This window comes from Camelus bactrianus, chromosome 10, assembly GCF_048773025.1.
Source record: "Camelus bactrianus isolate YW-2024 breed Bactrian camel chromosome 10, ASM4877302v1, whole genome shotgun sequence".
NCBI lineage: Eukaryota > Metazoa > Chordata > Mammalia > Artiodactyla > Camelidae > Camelus > Camelus bactrianus.
The window spans coordinates 13,130,749-13,153,423 of NC_133548.1; the positions used below are offsets into that span (position 1 = coordinate 13,130,749).

The window sequence follows — 22,675 nt, forward strand, 5'->3', positions numbered from 1 at the left end:
ACCCTATTTTAAACCTTTATTGTACAAAACCAAGTCATTCACATCTTCCAATCTTCAACCATTTATCCCACTGAGATCCCACTTTTCCCCCCATTGTGTCACCATTTCACAAATTACTACCTAACTCTTCCAAGAAAACTTTGCTGTTTAAATGTTTCTCTTACTGCACTTTCTTTTCACATATAACATCATTATGTTTACACAATGCTTAGCATATTTTGCTATTTATTATGTGTGTATGTGTTTCTGTGTGTATGCATGCACATTTGAATGTGCATTAGCTTTTTCTCTGAATAATATCACTTTTTTAGGATAAGACTTACACTTACCGTTTCTTCTATTAGCCCCTAATGGGCTTAACATAGCGATCAGAGACATATTTTCAGTTTTAGGACAATGGTCCTCAGATAATAAAAGTAGAAATTAGCCTACTGAACATAAGCCATGAACTAAGTAAATATTGCTGTGACTCGGCTCACACACATTTCCCCTGCCAAGAATTTGCTGGATTCCAAAATCCCTGAGATCAGAATGAAAGATGATCCCAAGCTGAATCAACTCACCAAATGCCATCTTTTCCTGATGTATGTTTATTGATGGCTTCCTTGCTGGGATGAATAAGCTGCATACATACTCTGTCTCAAAATTGAAAATTTTGTTTAAATATTTCCAGTCTTTTAATCAGAAAGTTGATGATTCTTACAAAATGTAATTAGTAAAGATACCAAAAAATGTCGTTTTTCCAACTATCAGGAAATTGTGAAAGGAGCAGGGAGATACCCTTGAGGAATAGACAGACCTAGAAATTATACTCTATGATTGTGTTATTTGTTTTATATCTAACTGCCTAACCTTGGGGACATAGACCTTGGAGAATTCTGACAGAGTTTACTGTCATGAGGTACAAAGAAAATAATTAACGCAAACTTCCTCTTCTTCAACTTAGAGTGTAACTGACTCATTGACATGTTGCCTATGCCTTAAAAATATTGATCACTATATAGAGATGATACTTCTTAAAATCATAAAAAAATTTACAATATATTTTCTAATGACCTTAACATAATTGTGGCTGATAGGATGTGTTTATTTAGTCTTATGTCTGGACGTGTATTTATATAGATTCGCAATGTTTTTTGTTCCATCCGGAATGCGCATGCTTTCAGCTGGGGGTTGATAGAGTTGGGGGTTGGGAGGGTGGGGGTATTTTAGGCATCCTGGTCATGGTCGTGGGTCCAGCTGTCTCCCTTCAGGACAGCCACAGAGGCTAAATATTGACCCAATGCAATTACACCACACACTTTCCTGATTAGGAAGTCCTGAGATACGTGCATATGTAGGGGCGTCGGAAAACAAAGGTTACACGTATTGTTTAAAGGGGTTGATAATTCTTCTGCAGCTAATACTGAAAGGTTAAACCAAAGTGGTAGTCCACAACTCAGCACCTAATTGAGGTTCACATTTGCAAGTGTAAGCTATTTTTAATATGGAGTGGCTAAGAAAAAAGACAGTATCTGCTTACCTGCTTGAGCATCTCTTGGTTGGCCTACGTGAAAGCAGTTGATCTTTCAACTAAAAGCTTGTCAGGGATTAAATCATCAAAAGTGCTTTTAAATCCAACCAAAGGATTATTTTTAAAAAGATCACTTGAAACAGAGACTTTTTTTTCTATTTACAGATTTTTTTTTTCTTTTACAAATTTCTCTATCTGCATTAGAGAGCAAAACCGAAAGAGTAAGATAGCTGAAGTCCATGTGGGCAGAAAAAAAAAATTAGTGCAACAAGTCCTACTTTTAATACTATTGATTCTATATATTGTCATGCTATAATTCTAAATTTTTACCCTCCAAATTTTGTTCAGAATTGCATGCAGGTTTTAGTTAAAGAAAGAACTGTGTGTGTGTGGTACTAACTTGTTTTCATCCTCCAATGCGTGGTTTTGTTAAAGCTTCAAGACCTTAATTTCATAAGTTCTGATGGTGTTTTTAGATTCAGAAACCCAGACTATGGCTGTCCCAAGAGAGGGTTTGGAGATTCCATTATCTAAATAAATAAAAAAAATGGATGTCTTAATTATGTGTAATATGCTATCTTTGTGTGTTAAAAATATAGAAATATTTCAATAAAGTACTGCAAAATTCAAAAGTTAAAGATTTGTTGAGCCAGTGGGTGCCAAATATTCTTGATCAAGTGATAAATGAGAGAATGCATTTATTTATAAAATTTGTCTTTTTTTCCTTACTGCAGCAATAGGCTGCAGAGAGAGAAAACAAAGGAGAAATTAAAAGAGGGGAAAATTAAGCTGTAGGACATTACTTTTCAGGAGACATGTTGAGGTTCAAAGCTAGAGAGATATTAGAAAAAGTATATGAACCCAGTCAAATTGCTAAAAAAAAAAATGTTTTCAAAAGGGAGAAATCTATCATTTGCCTGGGATAGAAAAATTGACTATAACCAAAAGACTTTGACAGACAATAAAGGGAAATAGCAAAGTAGACTGGAATGCCAGGGGTACCCCAGATCTCTGCAGACCACATCATCAATAAAATTATTAGCACATGTTGAGAAGTATATAATTTCTGACACATAATTTTATCACAATGAAATTTAGGAAATTTTCTCAGTGGCTTAGAAAAAGGAAGATTCTTTGGGGCTATCAAAAATATTTCACGTTCTCTTATGGTTAATTCTGCCAAAGTTTTGATGCCCAGAATTTTGGATTTTTTTTTTTTTTTCTGTAAGTTCTCTAGGGCAATCAGAAGAAGCCAGAATCCATACCCCTCTCCTTCCCATTTCTTGTGGCCACCATGTCTTCCATGACAAGAATTCTGCATCAGCTACGTGATTTTTTCAAGATACTTCATTCAGGGACCACTATATCACAATCATTCAAAAGGCTAATTTAATAAACCATGCTGTTACTACAGACTATGGGTTACTGGAATTCCATTTTTATTTGCATGGTGCTTAGTACTGCCTTCAAGGCCAAGGATATGTCCAAATACTCATCTTTGAAGGTTTATTTCAAAAAATTACCACTACTAATCTGGGCTTATTTGGGAAAATATAAACCTCACCAGGAGGTTATGAAAGGAAATTATTTAAGCATGTGTTGAAAAGTTGATTTAAAAAAGAAAAAAGAAAGAAACCTGATATGACACAGTGATGATTAGTGCAGGAAAGAGCTAACTTCCCTAGAATTGGGGATGTTCGAATTAACAGAATATAGAAAGATGGAGACAGGTGTCCTAGATCAAGAAACTAATAGAACCACAACACATGCATCTCTTCTTACTCTTTTCTTGTAAATCTTTATCATGATTGGTAACACACAATTAGAAAAGGCAAGTTATTATATTTAATTTCAACCAATTATTTGCTTAAAGCAATCCAATGATCTATCATTTATTTTAAAACTTTGGTAAAACCTATCATAGTCATGGATTATCTGTTATCTGCATTGAGTTATCTGACATTATCAAGGAAGGATGTTTTTGATGAGGTAAATGCTTTCATCAATCTTTCGCAGATTTTGAGCTGAATTCTTCAGGTCGCCCTATACTCCTGGCCCATAACATTTCAGCTCTACCAGAAGCAGATAACTATGTTGCAGCTTAATTTTGGGCTTAGCCACATGGTTTTCTTTGACTCATAAAACATCAACAGGTGAGACTCCAAACAGGAACTTGAAATATTATTTTGTTGTCTGAGATAATTTAATGTGACTCAGCTTTCAACATAGGCCATTAGCCAAATGGCCCAAGGAAGATGACGTGCACACAGGTGTACAGAGTGAAGACTGGCTGATGCAGTCAGCTCGGCCTCGATGCACAAGGGGCTCAGCCAGTCTCAGCGGAGCCACCTCAGCGCAGCCAGGGATTCAGAAGGATTCCTACTGCTGCCTCCTACTGGAGCTCACAATTGTTTTCTTTCTATCAATAAGTAACGTGCTCAGTTAGATCTGTGTAATGTATCTTGATCAATATCATGGTTACCACATTATACTATCATGGGGAAAACGGTAAAAGATATTGGGATCTCTCTATATTATTTTTTTACAACTTCAAGTGAATCTAAAAGTATCTCAATCAAATTTCCAATAAAGAAGTAAATAAAGTAAAACCACATTGACTTAAGTGGAAAAACCAGATTGATGGGCATATAGCTCCAAAATGCGCATCATTTTCTTGCACTAGCACATAGTGGCACTGTGGTTATGGTTGCCAGTTATAATTTAACTGTACCGTATCTGGATGTTTTATGTGAGATATATTTCCGATTTATTTATTTATTTTTTTTGCCTGGGAATCTTCCACTACCAAAATTATTCTTGTGGAATTAAATACACATTCCTTAAAAGATATTACTACACATCAATACAAATAAATGAATAACAAAAAAGATATTTAGTGTTTATGTCAAACTGCTCGTAATTACTACATTCATATTGAGAAGTAAGCTTCCTCATTATAAGCTCTAACGCTTCAGATCATCTGAAAAATCCTACACTTCACATGACTTAATTGAATGAAAATTGGTCCAGGACAATCACATGGTCATGTGTATTAACATAGAAACCTTTATGGTTCATAATCTGAAACAAAAATTTACTTTGAGAAGTCTTTTATTCCTACGATTGTCATTTTAAAGTGATTTCATTACACATAAGAGTGAACATATCTTGGACTTTCAGTTGCAAGGTTAGCAAGATTTGTGTATTGATTTGCTACTGAAAAACCCTGACAGTACTCTCAAAAAGAAATAATGAATATTTTCTAGCTTTACACTTTTTCACAGAACAATTTAATATTGATTAATTTCTTCACTGACTCCTTCACATCTTTGTTCCTGAGGCTGTAGATCAGAGGGTTCAGCATGGGGATGACCACGGTGTAAAAGACAGAGGCCACCTTGACCATGAGCCATGAACTTTTGGAGTTAGGGACACAGTAGAGAAAGAGGATGGTCCCGTGGAAGATGGTGACGGCGGTCAGGTGGGAGGCACAGGTGGAGAAGGCTTTGTGGCGCCCCCCAGTGGAAGGCATCTTCATGACAGTGATAAAAATGAAAACATAGGAAGTGAGAATGATCATCAGGCTGCTTACTTCATTGAATGTGGCAGAGACTAAAAGGACCTTCTGGCTAATGTAGGGGTCAGAGCAGGAAACAGCAACAATGGCGGAGTATTCACACACAAAGTTATTTATGATGTTAGACCCACAAAAGGATAAGGTCAACAAAAAGTATGTGCACGTTAGGGAACAAGCCACACTCCAAGAGTATGACGCAGCCACCAACAAGGAACAGCGCTTCTGAGACATCACAGCTGCGTAGAGAAGAGGGCTACAAACGGCCACAAATCGGTCATAGGCCATCGCTGCCAACGTGTAAGTCTCTGTCACAACAAACATGCAGGCAAAGAAGAACTGCAGGATGCATCCTGTGAAGGAGACAGTTCTGTCTTCTACAACCAAGTTTTCCAGCAGTTTGGGTGTAACCACTGTAGAGTAACAGAAGTCAGCAAAGGACAAGTGGCTGAGGAAGAAGTACATGGGGGTGTGGAGTCTGGGACTGAGCTTGATAGTCAGGACCACGCCCAGGTTGCCCAGCACCGTGACCGTGTAGACGGTCAGGAACACCAGGAGGAGGGGCAGCTGGAGTTCCGGGTACTCTGAGAAGCCCGAGAGAATGAAAGTGACCTCAGCACTCTGATTCTCTTGGTTCCTGTGGACAAAATATGAAAGTTGGTTCAGTGACATGAGGAGCAAAATTTGGACATGGATGGCTAAAATGAGGAAATGTCAAGAGACTTGGTGAATATCTGTAAGTAGTGTTGTGGAAAATACTTGATTTCAATTCTTAAACTTATTTTAAAAGCTAGAATTTACTAATGTCACCATTATAGGGTGAGTATAAAATTTGTGCAAATGGAAAAATAAGTTGAGAAAAGTGGAACAATGGAGTTGACCTGTTATATTTCAAATGATCAGATCCAGTCCCCTCAGAGGCAGCTGGTTTCATGAGACAGATCAGTGTAGCTTTTTGCATGAATATGAGACAGCTAAAGTCCTGCTCTTGAAAGAAATGTGTATCATACATTTTTACAATTTCTTCCTTGCCTAACTTATTTAACTGTGAGAAATTAGAACTCAAAAGAGAATTATTGACCCAGCACAATGGTCAAGTTACTTTATTTTGCTTTTTTTTAACTACGGTTGGTGTAGCTATTACTGAATTTACCTTTCCAGTTAACTACTTAACACTCAGTCACATTTCTCTCCTCATATTTTAGAAATTTCCTGCAGAAGAATAATGTACTTCATCAGCTACATTTATCTAATTATCAAAATTGTAAAATCTGTTACTGTTACATCTTGTTCTATCAAGTAGTTAAAGAGACTCGTGGTAGAAATAAACTTAATTATATTCTCTTCACACTATTTTTCTTATGCCAGAGAACTTCCTACAACATCATTATTAAATGGTCAACTTACTCTAACTCAAAACTCCCAAAGATGGGGCACTGCTTTCTGATGTATGATTAGACCGTGGTTTTCTACTGAGTTAAAGATTTTCTTGCTCTGAGTAGGTTTCCACAGACATAAAGGTAACTCTTTCAGTGCCCTATACTGTTATCTTCATGATCTTATCCAATAATTTTCTCTCTACTTGACCGATGGCCATGGTCCTACTCCGTCAACTATTGTCAGCCCTCAAAAATTACAACTTCAGCCACATCTGTAACCTAGTAGACATTGTACTTATTTTCTGTCATTTACCATTTTATCATTGTCTGTTCCACAGCAAAATCAAATTCATGCAAACAAAGATGGAAGAAAGTAGGCACTCAATAATATGTATTGAATAAATAAATATATGAGTATGTGAGTGACTAAAGTCTAGGTATATAATAAGCATATTGGGGTAAAAACTCTCATAATACTCTAATTGTAATAATATTATAATAATATTAAAGAAGTTAGACTTGCCTACTAAGGCAGCAGCATGCTGTGAACTCACAGTGCACTGAGACACACCTGGAGTCCTAGGAAACAGCAGCCACTGTGCAAACTTCCTGGGCCCTGAGCTTCCTGAATTAGCATAAAATAAAGATACGTATGGAGATAAAAGGACGCACTGAATTCTTTTTTTTAAAAAGGCCTGTGTTCCTCCAAAACGCTTCAACTGTTTTTTTTTTCTTTTTACAGTAATTTTTTGCTATAATTCATTCTTCTCAAAGCCACTTCCAAATCTTTCTGAAACCTAAAATGGCACTTTGCATAAAGGGATGTTCATTCCACACAGAATTCTGTAAAAATCCTGTCTTATCAGGAGCTGAAATCAAACACTGTTTTGTTTTCCAGTTATTACACCTTTACCCTCTCTATGCACACTTGAGGTTTTCCTGTACATACAGAAGGACATCATTCACATAGCCCTGCTTTTTCTTCTTCAATTGTTCCTTTACTGTCCTTTGATTTGACACTTGTGATTTAATCCCTCATCACATTTATGATTTCCTGAAAGTATATTTCAGTTTAATGTAAAACTCTTTTTAAAAAGACTGAGTTTTAAGTTAAATACTCAAACACAGAATGCAGATTCTGTAACTGAAGAGACTTTTTCCCAAATCTGTGTTCATCCCCTGTGGTGCTTGTAAACAAAGTCTGAGTAGCCAGGACTGAGAAGGAAATCACCGCCATCAAAGATAAAGACATTTCGCCATGCGTATTCAGTTCCTCCTCATGCACACATCTTCCCCACACCTGCGGCTCTGCGTTTCACCTCCTGCACTCTGTGTTTATTGGTGGCCAACGTTCACAATCTTGCATTTAGCCCCAGGAAGTGTCGATCGTGTTCAGCTGAGAACACGAATGTCCTGTCCACTGTTTCTCTCCCTTCCGGTGTTATCTCTCCTGGAACGATTTTCACATCGTAGACCCACTATGCACTCAGTACTATAACAGGCTTTTCAGAAACTATACAATTATAAAACACGAGCCTCATTCTCAGTTTTTTTCCTTACGAGAAACATTCCAGGGAATAATGCATATAAGCACAAAAGACACATTGAAACACACATTTCTTATTTGTTATTTAAGTTTGTGTGGATAAAGTAAAGGATAAGAACATTGCAACTGAGAAAAACTGAAACATTTCTCAGTGATGTAGGCTGGTGAATCGTAAGAGATAAATGTGGTGAAAGATAAGGAACTGAATACTTCTAGTGAGCTGCACTAAATAGGTCACCTGGCCGTTAGTTTTACACATGTGCTATTTTCCTTTTAAAATGAAATAGGGATTGAATCAACTCACCGGAGTGCAGAATTTGACTTATTCATTTAATGGAGTTTGTTTGCTAATATTAATGGATTCCAGAAAAATTCCTGCTGAGAATTCTACTATTTTTAGTATAGTAATAAACCTGAAAAAAAAATAGGAACAGAAATCTACAGTATACTGCAATGAATATTTCAGGAATAATGACTTTTTCCTCTAATCTATTAAAAAATAAACTCAGAGATGACAAAGAGAAAAGGAGACAAAAAGCTGACCCCTAACACCAGACTGCTACGTTTATATGCCATCAAAACCTTAGGGAGCTTAACCCTGGAGAATATTGTTGACTCTCGCCTTGGGGATGAGAAATAGAGCAATTAGATGAAGCAATTCCCTGTGTGATGTTTTGGTCATATTTGATTTCTTCTGAAGATTGGGGAATAATTTCATCATAAACTCTAATCAATTGTCTTTTTAAAATGTTGAACAAGATATCTTTTGTCTTTAATTTTTCTTTTTAATAAAGGTGCTGGGGATTGCACCCCAGACCTCAAGCGTGCTGACCATGCACTCTACCACTGAGCTAAATCCACTCCCCTATTTTGTCTTTAAACACTGGAAAAATACAGAAATGTACAAAAGAAAAATCAGCTATTGGGCGACAATCCAAAGATTCTTACTCATTGTTGACTTCCGGGTTTTCCTTTGCTACATGAATATGTATTCATCAGTGTGTATCTGGAAATAAAACTTATACAATACATGCCATATTATAGTTATAGTGTTCATTATCCTTTCTTTAATTTAACATTGTGTTGTGAGCTTCATTTTCTATGAAAACCACTGATTTTGAGATAATAAGGTTTGTATTACTCTCCAAACATGAACACAGTTCTATTCAATTCTTAGATTTATTTTTGAAATTGAAAAAAGAGCTGGCACTCTGTTTTTTAAATTTGTAATCTAAGTTTATGGGAAGGAGAATGCATTTATTTTTTTGAGGAACTACCATATTTTAACAGATAAACATCTCAATTCCAGTGACTTGATTTAATAGAACAGGTACAGCAAACTTTTCCTGGAAAAAGCCAGACAGTGTATATTTTAGGTTTTGTGGGCCATGTAGTCTTAATTTCAACATGTTGATTCTTCATCCTGAGGCACGGATGCAGTCACAGACAATACATGAACCGATAGGCCTGGCTTATGGGTTGTAGTTTGTCAACCCGTGCAATAGAATTTACTTCTTGATTATTCAGGGTGCAACCATTGTTTCCAGAGCAACAGGCTGATGCCCTCTGAGTAGGGATGTAGGCACCTAGGCGTCTTCCAAATCGTGGGTCGCAGCAATGTGGTTATTATAACCCGATTATAACACCCTGGGAGAAGCAAGAATTTGCTTTTAAAAATCCTATGCCTTTCTGCATTGCGAGCACATCGAGGGTGCTCTTCACATGTTGAGATGCTTGAGTAATGTCCAGGGTATTTCCTGATTGGCAAAATCATGATAGGATTTTGAACTTTGGGTTGAACTATAAGGTTAACATAGAATTGCAGGGTTAAGAAAGAAAAACAAAAGGCTTTTTAATCAGAAAAGATAGTCTGAGCCAAGATAGGAATTTGAATGTTCATGTTTCTATCAATCACTTAGAAATTGACTTTATGCAGTTAGCAGTACTAGAAAGAGTGGAGAACCAGGGGGTACCAGTTGCAGAAAGAATGTAACTGGGATCAGTGCCAGGAGTGGAACCTTGTGGCAGGGCTCCCCGCCAACAAGACAAGTGTGTAGTAATGAAGCGGTGGTGGTTGTAAACAGGTGTAGCCGTTGTGAAAGAAACTCATTCAGTTCTATTATTATAATCATGACATTCAATTTGGTTGCATTACAGTAGTTTACGGAGACAGAAAGACGTAGTAACCATTTTCATTGTAGTTCAGAAGGGTGCATTGTGTTCTTGACAGCATCTCACTGCAATTAAGTCAGTGGCTCCCGGTAACCATGAATAATTGTATACTCCCTTGCAATATGAAGTAATTAGAGGTGAGATGTGTGTGTGTGTGTGTATATATATATACACACATATATATATATAGTAATTATAGATGTATGTGTATATATATATGGGAGATAGAAGATCTTACAAACCATCAAGGGCCTGAAGGTGTCTGAAATACAGAAGAAAAACAAAAGGGGACTCCAACCAGTGTATTCAAATATTTTCAAGGCTAAATTGTTTGAGAAACCCTGGTCTCTTTCCTGTGTCTTCAAGGCAGAAAATTAATTAATTTAAAAAACCCCACAAGAACATGATTTCAGAACAACAACGACAGAAGAGCTTCCTCCCCATAGCACCCAAACAGAATAACATGGATGACCCCGCGCCTCTGGGCTGCTCAGTACCACTAAAAGGGTATAACAAGGGGCGCTAGAGATGTCAACTTTAACGTAAATAAAAGGCAGGGGCGGCCTTTCAGGAAGAACGCAGCCAGAAGTAAAACTCCACAACAGCTCTCTGCATGTCCCATCTTCCGTGACTAATCCTTATACTGGTCTAGAGATCTCACTAAGATCACCTCACCTTTGGTATTCTCAAAGTGCTCTGTTGTTTTTAAATTATCTATGATTCTCAAAACCCAGAAGTTGTACATATCTAACAGGTTGTTTTAACCGCCCACCCAAAAAAATAACTGTTTCAGTAATTAAACAGTTACTCTAATCTTCCTAACAAGGAAGGATTTGGTTCAAAGCAAGCTTTTTAAATCCTTGCCTGAAAACGAGAAGATCATTTCTGCAAGCTTACATGAGTATAACACAATCTAAAAATAAGGAATGCAATTCAAAATAGCCTCCCAAGTCCAGGATTACCTATAAAGGCGTAGTTACAGAGAGATGGAGGCCTACGGATACGCAAACCTCTGAGAACGGAAGGTACACAGTGCAGCCCGGGAGGACTGCTCTGGTCTCCAGGATAACTCGACGAGATTACAGGCGATTTTCTTGATCTTTTTGATCTGCTCTAGGTCTCCAGCCTGACACATATTTCAGAAAACATGGACGAGCCCAGGTAACTGTGATAACGGAGCTCTTCAATCCCAGTTCACCGTTAGTTCTCACCACGTAAGAGGCGGCGCGTTTCTTTTTAAGTTTATCCTACTTTGACGTAAGGAGAAAGCAGTGTTGGTTTTACTTTTTCCCAACACTCCCAATTTGATTCTCCATTTGTGGTCTCATTCTCAACCAAAATACATGGTAATTGGTAGAACATTTTTCAAAGGGTCTAATAATAATAATAATAAAAATTTCCCTGAAAATTAGTAGCAATGCGTATGAACTTCTTTCTCTTAGAAGCGATACAAACGGAGCATCCACTAGGTGGCGGGGTGACACCATAATTTACGTCAGGACCCATCTCTCAGTGTATTAATGCCTTAGGGAGGATTACAGACAGAAAACAAGACATTCATGATTTGAATATAACCTTGAAAATTGTTCATTCCATCTCCTTTTCTTTCAAGAAAAAGGAAACTCATGTTCAAAATGGTAAGTTATTTGATCACATTTAAGCATCAACCCACCTTTGATTTTTATCTTTGCTTTTCCAATTTTTAATTTTGAGCTAGGAATGATGTACTGGTTCTTGATCACTTACACAGTCACACAGTTTGGGTAATAAAGAGTGTAATCAGTTCATTTCAATTTACTTATAATAAATAATACACAAATAAAAATGTGATTAATAAGATACACAGATATTCGTATAAATATTAAAATTCTTACAAAAATATAAATATTCCTAAAAGCAAAGAGCAAACAAAACAAACAAAATGCTAAAAAGCCACTTATCTATTAATATACACATACGTGAGTGTCATATATCCATATACGTATGTATGCATGTACATGATGTAAAAATATCATGTATGTGACAAAATATTAAAGAACTATACTAGAACATAATGATTATATTAATAGAGTTAATGACAAAGTTAAACCTGACACTATTCTATATACATGAGAAATTCATAAATAAAGAAATTCAGTAAAATGTATTCATTTATTATTCTATTATTTTATTTTGGTGGGGGGATTAAGTTTATTTAGTTTCAAAGGAGGTACTGGGGATTGAATCCAGGACCTCGTGCGTGCAAAGCACACACTCTCCCGCTGAAGCTATATCGTCCCCCAGAAATTCAGTAAAATTAAAATTACAGAATGAGCTAGTTATTCCTAAACTGGTTTCATTTTTGTGAACAGAAACTATTCTGAATGATTTGAGTCCTTTGAAATTTGCTGTGGCCTGCTTTATGATTCATCAAATAATTGATTGTGGTGAATTTTATATAGGCACTGAAAAACATCTGCCTGCTGTTTTTGTTGGGAGTCATTCTATAAACATTAACTAGGTTAAATATGTTAATTATGTTATTTAAAACTTCCACAACCTTAGACATTGTACTGCTTGTTTATTCACCAATAGAAAAAATATGTTAAAGTCTTCCATGATGATAAATGACTTATCTATTTCTTTTGTATCCCCAGAATTTTTCTTTACCTATTCTGAAGGTCTGTTACGTGCACTGACACTTGGATTGTAACCTCTTCATAGAAGGTGGCCATGTGTTTCATTATGAAATTATCTTTAGTAATTTTATTGCATTTAAAACCTACTATGTCTTATACTGTTATAGATGCATGAGATTTCTTTAGAAAGACTTTACTTTGTATATATTTTTACAATGCCTAAAGTAGATGAACACATGCATAACTTACTACTCATAAATTTTACCCAGGTCTATATCACACGGAAGTATTTGTTTATGTTCACCAAAATATAACAAGATTCTTTGAAATACTACTATTCATAATTTTTACTGAAAAGTTAAAAAACAAGAACAAAAGAAACAGAAAATCATGAGCATTTTATGTATACAATTTGGGGTATATTCATAAAGTGAATACTATAGCAAAGAGAATAAAGAAATTTGCAAGCGACAAGAATAAATCTTATAAATACAATGATGATCAAAAGAAGCCAGTTACCCTGTGGAGAAAGGGGAACCCTCCTACACTGCTGGTGGGATGCAGTTTGGTGCAGCCACTGTGGAAAACAGTGTGGAGATCCCTCAAAAGACTAGGAATAGACTTGCCATATGACCCAGGAATTCCGCTCCTGGGCATATATCCAGAAGGAACCCTACTTCAGGATGACACCTGCACCCCAATGTTTATAGCAGCACTATTTACAATACCCAAGACATGGAAACAGCCTAAATTTCCATCAACAGTTGACTGGATAAAGAAGATGTGGTATATTTATACAATGGAATACTATTCAGCCATAAAAACCAACAACATAACACCATTTGCAGCAACATGGATGTTCCTGGATAATGTCATTCTAAGTGAAGTAAGCCAGAAAAGAAAAATACCGCATGAGATCTCTCATATTTGGAATCTAAAAAAAAAAAAAAAAAAGAACATAAATACAAAACAGACACACTCATAGACATAGAATACGAACTTGTGGTTGCCAAGGGGGAGAAGGGTGGGAAGGGACAGACTGGGAGTTCAAAATTTGTAGATACTGACAGCCATATGTAGAATAGATAAACAAGATTATACTGTATAGCACAGGGGAATATATACAAAATCTTGTGGTAGCTCACAGCAAAAAAAAAGTGACAATGAATATATGTATGTTCACGTAAAACTGAAAAACTGTGCTCTACACTGGAATTTGACACAACATTGCAAAATGACTAAACTCAATTAAAAAAAGTAAAAAAAAAAAAAAAGAAGCCAATTACCAAAAAAGTGTAATATATAATTTTATATATATAAAGTTACAAAAATAACTTTAAAATGATACCAGAGTTTTGTAGAATTTTTCCTGGCTTTTGCCCTCCCCTCTCTGGTGTGATGGTGGTGGTTTTGAAATTGTAGCCTGCATTCTTCATATGGGATTCTAGATCCTAGTTCTGGATGGTGTAGCATCAACCATATTTGCAAAATATTGTGTATGTCTATTGCATTCTTTCTGGAGTCTACAGATAGAACTGTCGCTAAGTGCAAATTCTGTTTCACTTAACATAGACATATCAGGCCAGAAAACATTGGGCATTGCTTGAAAACACTGCAAGATAAATAACAAGTCACTGATGCCTAAGGCTTAGAACAAAAATCAGGGGAGAGTTTATTTGGGAAATTAGGACAGTCACAAGCACTTCTGTATATAGAAGAATTAAGCAGCTATGAGCATGCTCAACATAGATTAGAGGACAGAAGGGAGGGGGGACTGGGAGTTAATGGGCACACAGTTTCTGTTTGGGATGATGAAAATGTTTTGGACATATACAGTGGTGATGATTGCACAACATTGTAATTACGCACTTAAAGTTGTTAAGGTCCCTTTTTTTATATATAAACACCTTTGAGGAATGTGGTCTGTGGAGCTTGGAAAAATGCTGTTAGAGAAAACACTGCCTCAGAATGTTACTGAGAAATAAGCTAAACATAAGTCATAACAAAACGACTTGGTAACATCCTCTGTCACAGGGATGATGTTTATAAGGGATTGATTGGATGAATTATTGACAGAAAAATCAACAGCCAAGGACATTGAGAAAGAAAGGACAACAGATTGTGGTGACTTTTTAAAGAGTTTTTATTAGACGACAGGAGATGCATGCTGGACCATCCAGCATCCTCCACAAACTGTAAACTGAAGCAACATTAATGTTTTCCCTTTACCTGCAACCCAGTGTTCTTCTCTTTTTACTTCTCTTTTTTTCTGAGGTGTGAGTATTACAAACTTTCTTTCCAGGTCATTAGAGTTTTCTGGTAACTGTCTCCATATTAAAATGGAAGCTGCCCTGCACTTAGTTTCCATATACACATAGGAAAACATGACTTGATTGATACAGTTATTTTTAGTTCTTTGAATAATGGTAAAAAAAAAAAAAGTTCAGCTTCACTTCAGTCAAATTATCCTGATGGGAATTTGCAAACTCACAGAGATACTGCAATAAATGTCTACAAGTTAAATATCTCACAGGTAAAGCTGTTTGGAGATCAGACAGGAACCGTGTATTGCTTTTGTTTGCATTTTTCACCAGAGAATGTGATAAATGTGCTATTTGAAAAGAAATAAATAACTTTTGCCAACATAAATGTAGAAGTTACCATTCTCTTCTCTTAAATATTTAAATAAAACTGGGAAGCCTCTTGAAATTTGTTTTAGAAAAAAACTGGACACCTTACCTTAGAGAGCTGGTAAGTTCTTTTTGCAGGATGCTTCAGAATAATTTGCATTGTGAGACTTATTAATGTATATACATTTACTGAATTCATTGATCATTTCTGAGTGTGGTGTATGGCACTGTGAAGCATTACACGTACCTAGATATCAGCCAAATATCTGGTGAGTTGGACACATGATAATTTTCACTTAATCAACCCACAATTAATCACTGTCCTTAGGTCAATAAGAAATGTATTTTTAAAACTTATTATTAAAATATCAATTTAACAATTATTGGTACCTTGACTAATGTTTTTTAGAAAACTTTAGCCACAGTTTACATATAATCAACTTTTGAAATTGTTGCTCTATGTATTTAGTAATATAAAGCATCTCTTGTGGCTGCCTATTTTTTATGTAATTCATACATAACTTACACTCTGTGCCAATTGCATAAAATAATTAAAAACATGACAGTGATAAATATTCTTTCACAACTTGGGGAATGTTAAGAGGTAGTAAATAAAACTGATAGTTGGTGACCGATACTTCAGTAAAGGATATAGAAAATCTGAAAAGGAAATACTCAAGAAGGACAGACAGGGTGTGTCCAGTGACTCTGTTCCTATTTCCTCTGAATGAGTCATATTTGTAGTTTGAGTTTCTCTGCCTATTCTATTACGTTCAGCCAAACCTGAGCTATTTGTTAAAATACGAAATTAATGAAGATGATGCAAACAGCCCTTCAGAATGAGTGAAAGGGTGAGGAGTGAAAGGGTGAGGAGTAAAGGACGGGCAAGTTTAGTTCTGTACATAGTGGAGACCACCAAGGCTGGAGACCACCAGGGTTTCAGGGAAACTGACCCGAGTTTTAACATAAAACAATAGACTAAGAAACGAGGGAAGGTTACAGGGATGGGTTTATGTGACCTCCAAGTGATTTTTGCTAACAGGATACCAGTAAAAATCAGAAGACTCTTTCTCAGTGGCTCTCTCTGTGTCTCTCCAGCTTTCTGAAGTAAATTTGATTATAAACATTCTGTAGTTTTGTATCTCTTCAATACATGACAAAACAATTATAATGATAGTGATATATAATTAAAATGAACTTCCATTTCATTCTATCAAACACTGAAGGTAAATTTATTCATTAACTTGGCAAATACATATTGAATACTTAAAATGATCAAAGTGTAGAGTGCAGATACTAATAATAAAGAATAGAATTAATAATTTAATTCATGGTCATTGATCTTAACTCTCACACACTAGGTAGATTTGTATTTTGTCTCTTCAAAACCCTGCTTTATGTACACACATTTAAATGGTAATTCCACTGAAAGGGAAAAAGAAGGTGGGAAGTGTTACAGTTTTGAAAATAAATTGTAAATATATTGGTGCTGAGGTTATGAGTAGATGCATTAAAATATTTTAAATACTAAGGTTCAGTGTTTTATCCAGTTGAAGTAGAGAATTTACTACAGTGTGATTCAGTGGAATGGCTGCTTCTCAGTGGCTCCCCCTTGGCCTGTCTATGGTTCTGGAAGTTCCACCAGCAAACAGGTGTTCATTTGTCCTGAGGTATTTACTAGAGTTGATCTCACATTACATGATGGCAGGAACTAGGACGAGGAGGAAATAAAAATACTGGCGATGAAAGAGAGAAGAGTCAGCCTGAGAGACCAAGACTGATGACGTGGAAACTGAACAGAGCAGGCATTTTCAGGGTGGCTGATCAGGGAGAGCTGAACAATTTGTGTGTGTCAATTAAAAATAAGCCAGTTTATGCAAATGAGTAAGGCACTGTGTGAGATTAAATTTCAAGCTATATGTACTATTACTATCCTCAGATGTCCTGCTGAATGTCAAAAACAAACATTTTTGAAGTCTGAGATAAAAAATAGAGATAATTATATTTTTCTTGTTATCCTTTTCATTTACTATAAACTATAATATTTCATCTATAAATTAAGCATGTTTGTAAATTACTTATATTTGCAAATTACTTATATTTGTAAATTAAGTATGATCGTGATTCCAAATTAAAATTTTTTTTTCTGTTTATCATCTTTCCACCTAAGAGAGATGGCAGGAAATTTCTCACATATAACATTATCTACATATTATACTTCATATATTTGCACTTTTTGCATTTTCACTCAATGCTCCACTTCTGTGTGCATTTTCTCCATAATAAATAGTGAGAATAGCAAAGAGATATCTAATTTTTTTTCTACAGAAACATTTCTTGAATTTTATTAGGGCATAAGATCCAATTGTATTTGATAATACATGTTAATTGAATGCATATGGAAATAGACTGTACTCTCCATTACCAGTAAGTAATGTTTTCAAGAAAGGGCCAAAAAGACCTCAAGGAAAGCCTGCCTAAATGAAAATCAAATTTCTATTTCTGCAATGTTTAACCCTTTCCATTATAATCTGCCCCATGACAAGAAATACTATGTATCACCATGTTTAATCCATATTTATATCATAAGAATTGATAATTGTCTAATTTCAGGTGGCTACAAACTTCTCTGAGTCATGGAAAACAGGAATAACGTTACGGAATTTATTCTCTTAGGACTTTCTGAGAAAAAAGAAATTGAAGCTCTCTGCTTTTTGCTATTCCTACTTTGTTACATTGCAATTTTGATGGGAAACCTGCTTGTCATGATGTCTATCACCTGCAGTCAACTTATCAAGCAGCCTATGTATTTCTTCCTGAGTTACCTCTCGCTCTCTGACCTCTGCTACACCTCCACGGTGACCCCCAAGTTGATCATTGACTTGCTGGCAGTAAAGAAGATTATTTCCTACAATGGCTGCATGACACAGCTCTTCACCATGCACTTCTTTGGGGGGATCGAGGTCTTCATCCTCACAGGGATGGCCTACGACCGCTACGTGGCCATCTGCAAGCCACTGCACTACACGGTCATCATGAGCAGGCAGAGGTGCGGTGCCATGATGGCTGCTTCCTGTGCTGGGGGCTTCCTGCACTCCTTTGGTCAGTTTGTCCTGGCCATCTTTCTGCCCTACTGTGGCCCCAATGAAATAGATCATTACTTCTGCGATGTGTATCCTTTGCTGAAACTGGCCTGCACGGACACAAGCAGAATCGGTCTCCTGGTCATCGCCAATTCGGGCCTGATGGGCCTGGTGACGTTCGTGGTGCTGTTGATATCCTACGCTGTGATCTTATATACCATCAGGTCCTACCCCGCGGATGAGGGCCGCAAAGCTCTCTCCACCTGCAGTTCCCACATCACTGTGGTGGTCCTTTTTTTCGCTCCTTTACTCTTTGTTTATATCCGACCAGCAACTACTTTACCAGAAGACAAAGTGTTCGCTCTGTTCTACACCATCATTGCCCCCATGCTCAACCCTCTGATCTACACACTAAGAAACACGGAGATGAAGAATGCCATGAAGAAGCTATGGTGCCGTATCATGGGAAGGAAGGAAGTAAACTGAAAAACATCCCTGATTTTCATAAGGAGCTTGTTAAATACATGATTTCTCTACTCTGAAACCTTTACAATGCATAGTGCTTGCCTATTTTTCTTGTACCTAGCAACTCAAGTATGAGCAAAAGTTTACAGTTCCCTGGATTTATGCAGACTCTCTGCTATGCTCTGATTTTCTTACTTATCTCTCCTCTGCCCCACGATCCTTGGGCTGTGTAACTAATTTAGCTACTTAGCAGCCGCCTATGGAAGGCAGCGTGCAACACAGATCAACACCGAGAGCCCATGTAGCTAATTCTTGTGCCTCACCATGCTCAATGAAGCTAATTCCAGCCGCCAACTAATGAATTAAAAAATAATTCCAATCTTTTACTTGTTTTGCTTAGAGAATATTCTAAAAGATCTAATTTAAGACCCACAAGATTTCTTTAAAAATTCACTTTTTTTTTCTAATAATTTTGTGGTCAGCTGCATTCTGGAGCTTCTCACATGCCCAAGCCTCTCCTAAGCCCCACATCGAACTTTTTCCTTCTGTTCTCGTGCACTTTCACTTCCAGCCCTGTTCATGTATAAATCAGCTGCCACTCTCTGGCTAATTCTAGTACCTTATAAAATACAGGTTAAAGGCATGAGTTCTGGACCCAGCATTGATTACTAACTATGAGGACTGGGACATATTCCCAACAAATCATCTATTACATGGTAATATTATTATGTTAGTTATATGTGTATAATTATGTATATAGCACTATACATTACTATGTATAATAATGTATAACATATATTTTCAGAAAGGACTTTGCTGTACAGAGATAAATTGGGAAGCTATCTGCTCATGGCAAGAGAACCCATGGGAGCATATGGGCTTCCTGAAAGCACTGTTGAAAGAATAGCAGTCTTTTTCCAAGCATCATCTAGAAATTCCAATGCCTTAGCAAGCCTTTTTTTTTCCCCTGGGGAAACTTAAATCTTAAACCCTCAGCCTACGTGCTGTACTTCTAATCCAGGCTATAGGCTTCTCATGTGTTCCCCACTGCAGCTCACCTCAGCCTCCCTTAGATACCTGATTCCGCTCTGTCCTGACATACAAGCATCACACACAAGATTTCCTCATGGTCCCCGTGTCTCATGTTTAATCTCAGTGTTTTGGATCCTGATGCATTAGGGAAATGTAATTAGGAACTTTGGCATAACTATTTATTAGGGAGAAATTGAAGCTGTGGTTTATATCTTTGGCAAAGTATACTGATGGGAAATTTCTAAGGCCTCAGAGATATTGAGACAAATCTTATATTCCCATTTTCTCAGAATTTGCCTTAAATGCCAATTAAATATCAAAAAGAACATATAAAGTTATCTATATTTATATATGTAAATATACATAAATTTTCTCTAAAGACAAAGGTAAATAAACATCAGAGAGACACTTCTTTCTTTTCTAGAAATGGAAAAATAGTGCACTAAAAAAGTCTCAAATTTAGTTCAGTTTACCAAGTGTATCTCTATTGACGGAATTCATAAGAATTCTCCCATAAGACTTCATGCAATCTGAGATGTATTATTGCATAGCAATGCTGATTTTTTTCAATTCTGATTTTTCTTGGGTGTGAAGCCTCAAGCTTAGAAGAAATCTGCCTGATGAGTTTAGCAGCTGGTAAATTCAATCCAGCTCATAAATGTATGAGTGACTTTCCTTAAAAAGAGTATTTAAGTCATGCAGATTGTATTTATAATCTAACCCCTCAAATAAACCTTTTGCTGGAAAAATCTAGAATCATTATAAATGCTACTTCTACTATGTGAGGAAAGCTGCTTTCAACTATGATGAATTGAGTTTTGTGCATCAGCTCTTTGAGTTATCAGTACCATATCTCTCAGCCACCAAAATATTATTTGATTTACTCATTTAATCATATCATTAGCTCTTTGTGCTCCATGATGAAAAAAAGCTGAATATGAAAAAGATGCACTGGCCCAGCAGATCAGTGGACAGAATTTCAGTGAAAGGACTGAATACAAAATGATTAAAAATCAGAATACCAGTATGCTTCTAAGACAATGCAGAAGCAAAAATATATGGCAAAATTTTCAATCAATCTACTTGAATGCATAATATCTACGTGGTAGGTTTCTTTTTCCTAAGTTTAGAGCATTATATTTTTGAGATGAAGAAAAATTATCAAAGGGGAATATGAGCATCTAATTTGGGTAGGGCTAATAATCCAAAGGAGAGAAAACAAAAACATTAAATGGCTGAAATAAATAAAGTTTATCTTCAGGTTTGTAGGGAAGTCCAGACCAGGAGGGAAAGATTTTGCTTAATGATAGAGTGTTTCCCCAATGTGAGGAACCCCAGCCTTCAGGTAAGAAAGAACAGATTGTTCATGACCGAGAAACTATGCTTTTTCTTATGTACCTTTCTTTATCCCACGTTAAAATAGTATGTATTTTTAATGAGCTGTTCAAAATTTGTAGTAAGAATAATACAATAGTATACTATTCTTAATTCACATATACTCATTGATACAAACATGTATAATGTTAATGAGAAATATTTCCTAAATGTTTAATCTTAATATATATCAGTTTTTGTCCTAAGCTGTTACATAAATGAACTCATCAAATCCTTACAACAGACCTCAAAGTTAATTGCCATATTACTCATTTTATAGATGAAGAAATTGATGTTACATATTTTGTCCATGATTATGCTCCAAGTGAACTCTGGAGTCAGTATCCTGTCTCATTTTATGTAGACTCAGAACTCATCATCTTAATTGCTAGAATCTACTACCACTTGGATAGCTTGAGGACCTCCTAAGTTTATAACCGTATAGGGGTTCTGAAGAGGAAGGGGGTAACGAAGATGTTTTGAGCATTGAGTTTCCTATGTATAAATGTGTTCACATTTCACAGGAATCCTGTAAATTAAGCACTGTGATGCTCACTTTAAGGAAGAAGGGGAAAAAATGTTCGAGGTGTAGACTCTTGCATTTAAGAATCAGAGCTGAGTTCTGAAATGAGCTGTCTCCACGTTTCTGATATTCCCTGTGGTGCACAGCAGACAGTACAAGACATGATTCCTGAGCTGATGTACTTATATTTTCCCCACTTTTGGGCTTAGTAATCCTAGAGGGTGGCTAATATTTACTGAATGTATAATACTTTCTAGGCACTGTTCTAAGACATTTCATAAATAGTAATTTTTAATTCAAAAAAATCACTATATACAGAGGTATTATCTTTATTTCAATTTTACAGATAGGTAAACTGAGGCACAGAAATGAAACTGTCACTTGCCGATATTGTAATTCTCATAGTCCCAGTGTACCACGTGGAGCGGGGAAGGCAGGAGGGAGGCAGACAGGTGTTTTCCCCAAATTGATGGAGACTCGCAATCGGAATCTGGGGAGATCTTCAGAGATGATCTAACCCAGCTCCTTTATTTTATGAATGGAAGCCTGAAATCCCAGGGAGCAAACAATTAAACAACAACATGGGAGAAAAAACTAGGTATCACTGTCCACGGATACAGTGTATTTGCTAGATGATTACCTGGAATGGAAGTATATCTAAGTGTATCTGCTTCTATTTGAAAGAACTGAAGTGATTAAATTCTTTTCATGCTTGTGTGGGTGGATTCTCTAAAAAAGTAACAAGAGGAAATGATTGAGAAAAGCA

General features: G+C 36.3%; 3 protein-coding genes across 4 annotated transcripts in view; 1 reads left to right on the forward strand and 2 right to left on the reverse strand.

Moving 5' to 3' along the window:
- Nucleotides 1-22,675, reverse strand: part of LOC105076732 (olfactory receptor 1165-like) — a 161,071-nt gene that overhangs the window by 4,650 nt on the left and 133,746 nt on the right. The window lies entirely within an intron of this gene.
- On the reverse strand, nt 4,409-5,808 carry LOC105076733 (olfactory receptor 5D13-like). The gene has a single exon (XM_010964995.3). The coding sequence runs from the start codon at nt 5,757-5,759 to the stop codon at nt 4,782-4,784; it is 978 nt and encodes a 325-aa protein (XP_010963297.3). The 5' UTR covers nt 5,760-5,808; the 3' UTR covers nt 4,409-4,781.
- On the forward strand, nt 5,732-19,180 carry LOC105076734 (olfactory receptor 4P4-like). The gene is given in 3 exon segments (XM_010964996.3): nt 5,732-5,823; nt 18,046-18,971; nt 18,974-19,180. Coding segments are annotated over 2 exon segments (987 nt in total). The 5' UTR covers nt 5,732-5,823; nt 18,046-18,068; the 3' UTR covers nt 19,058-19,180.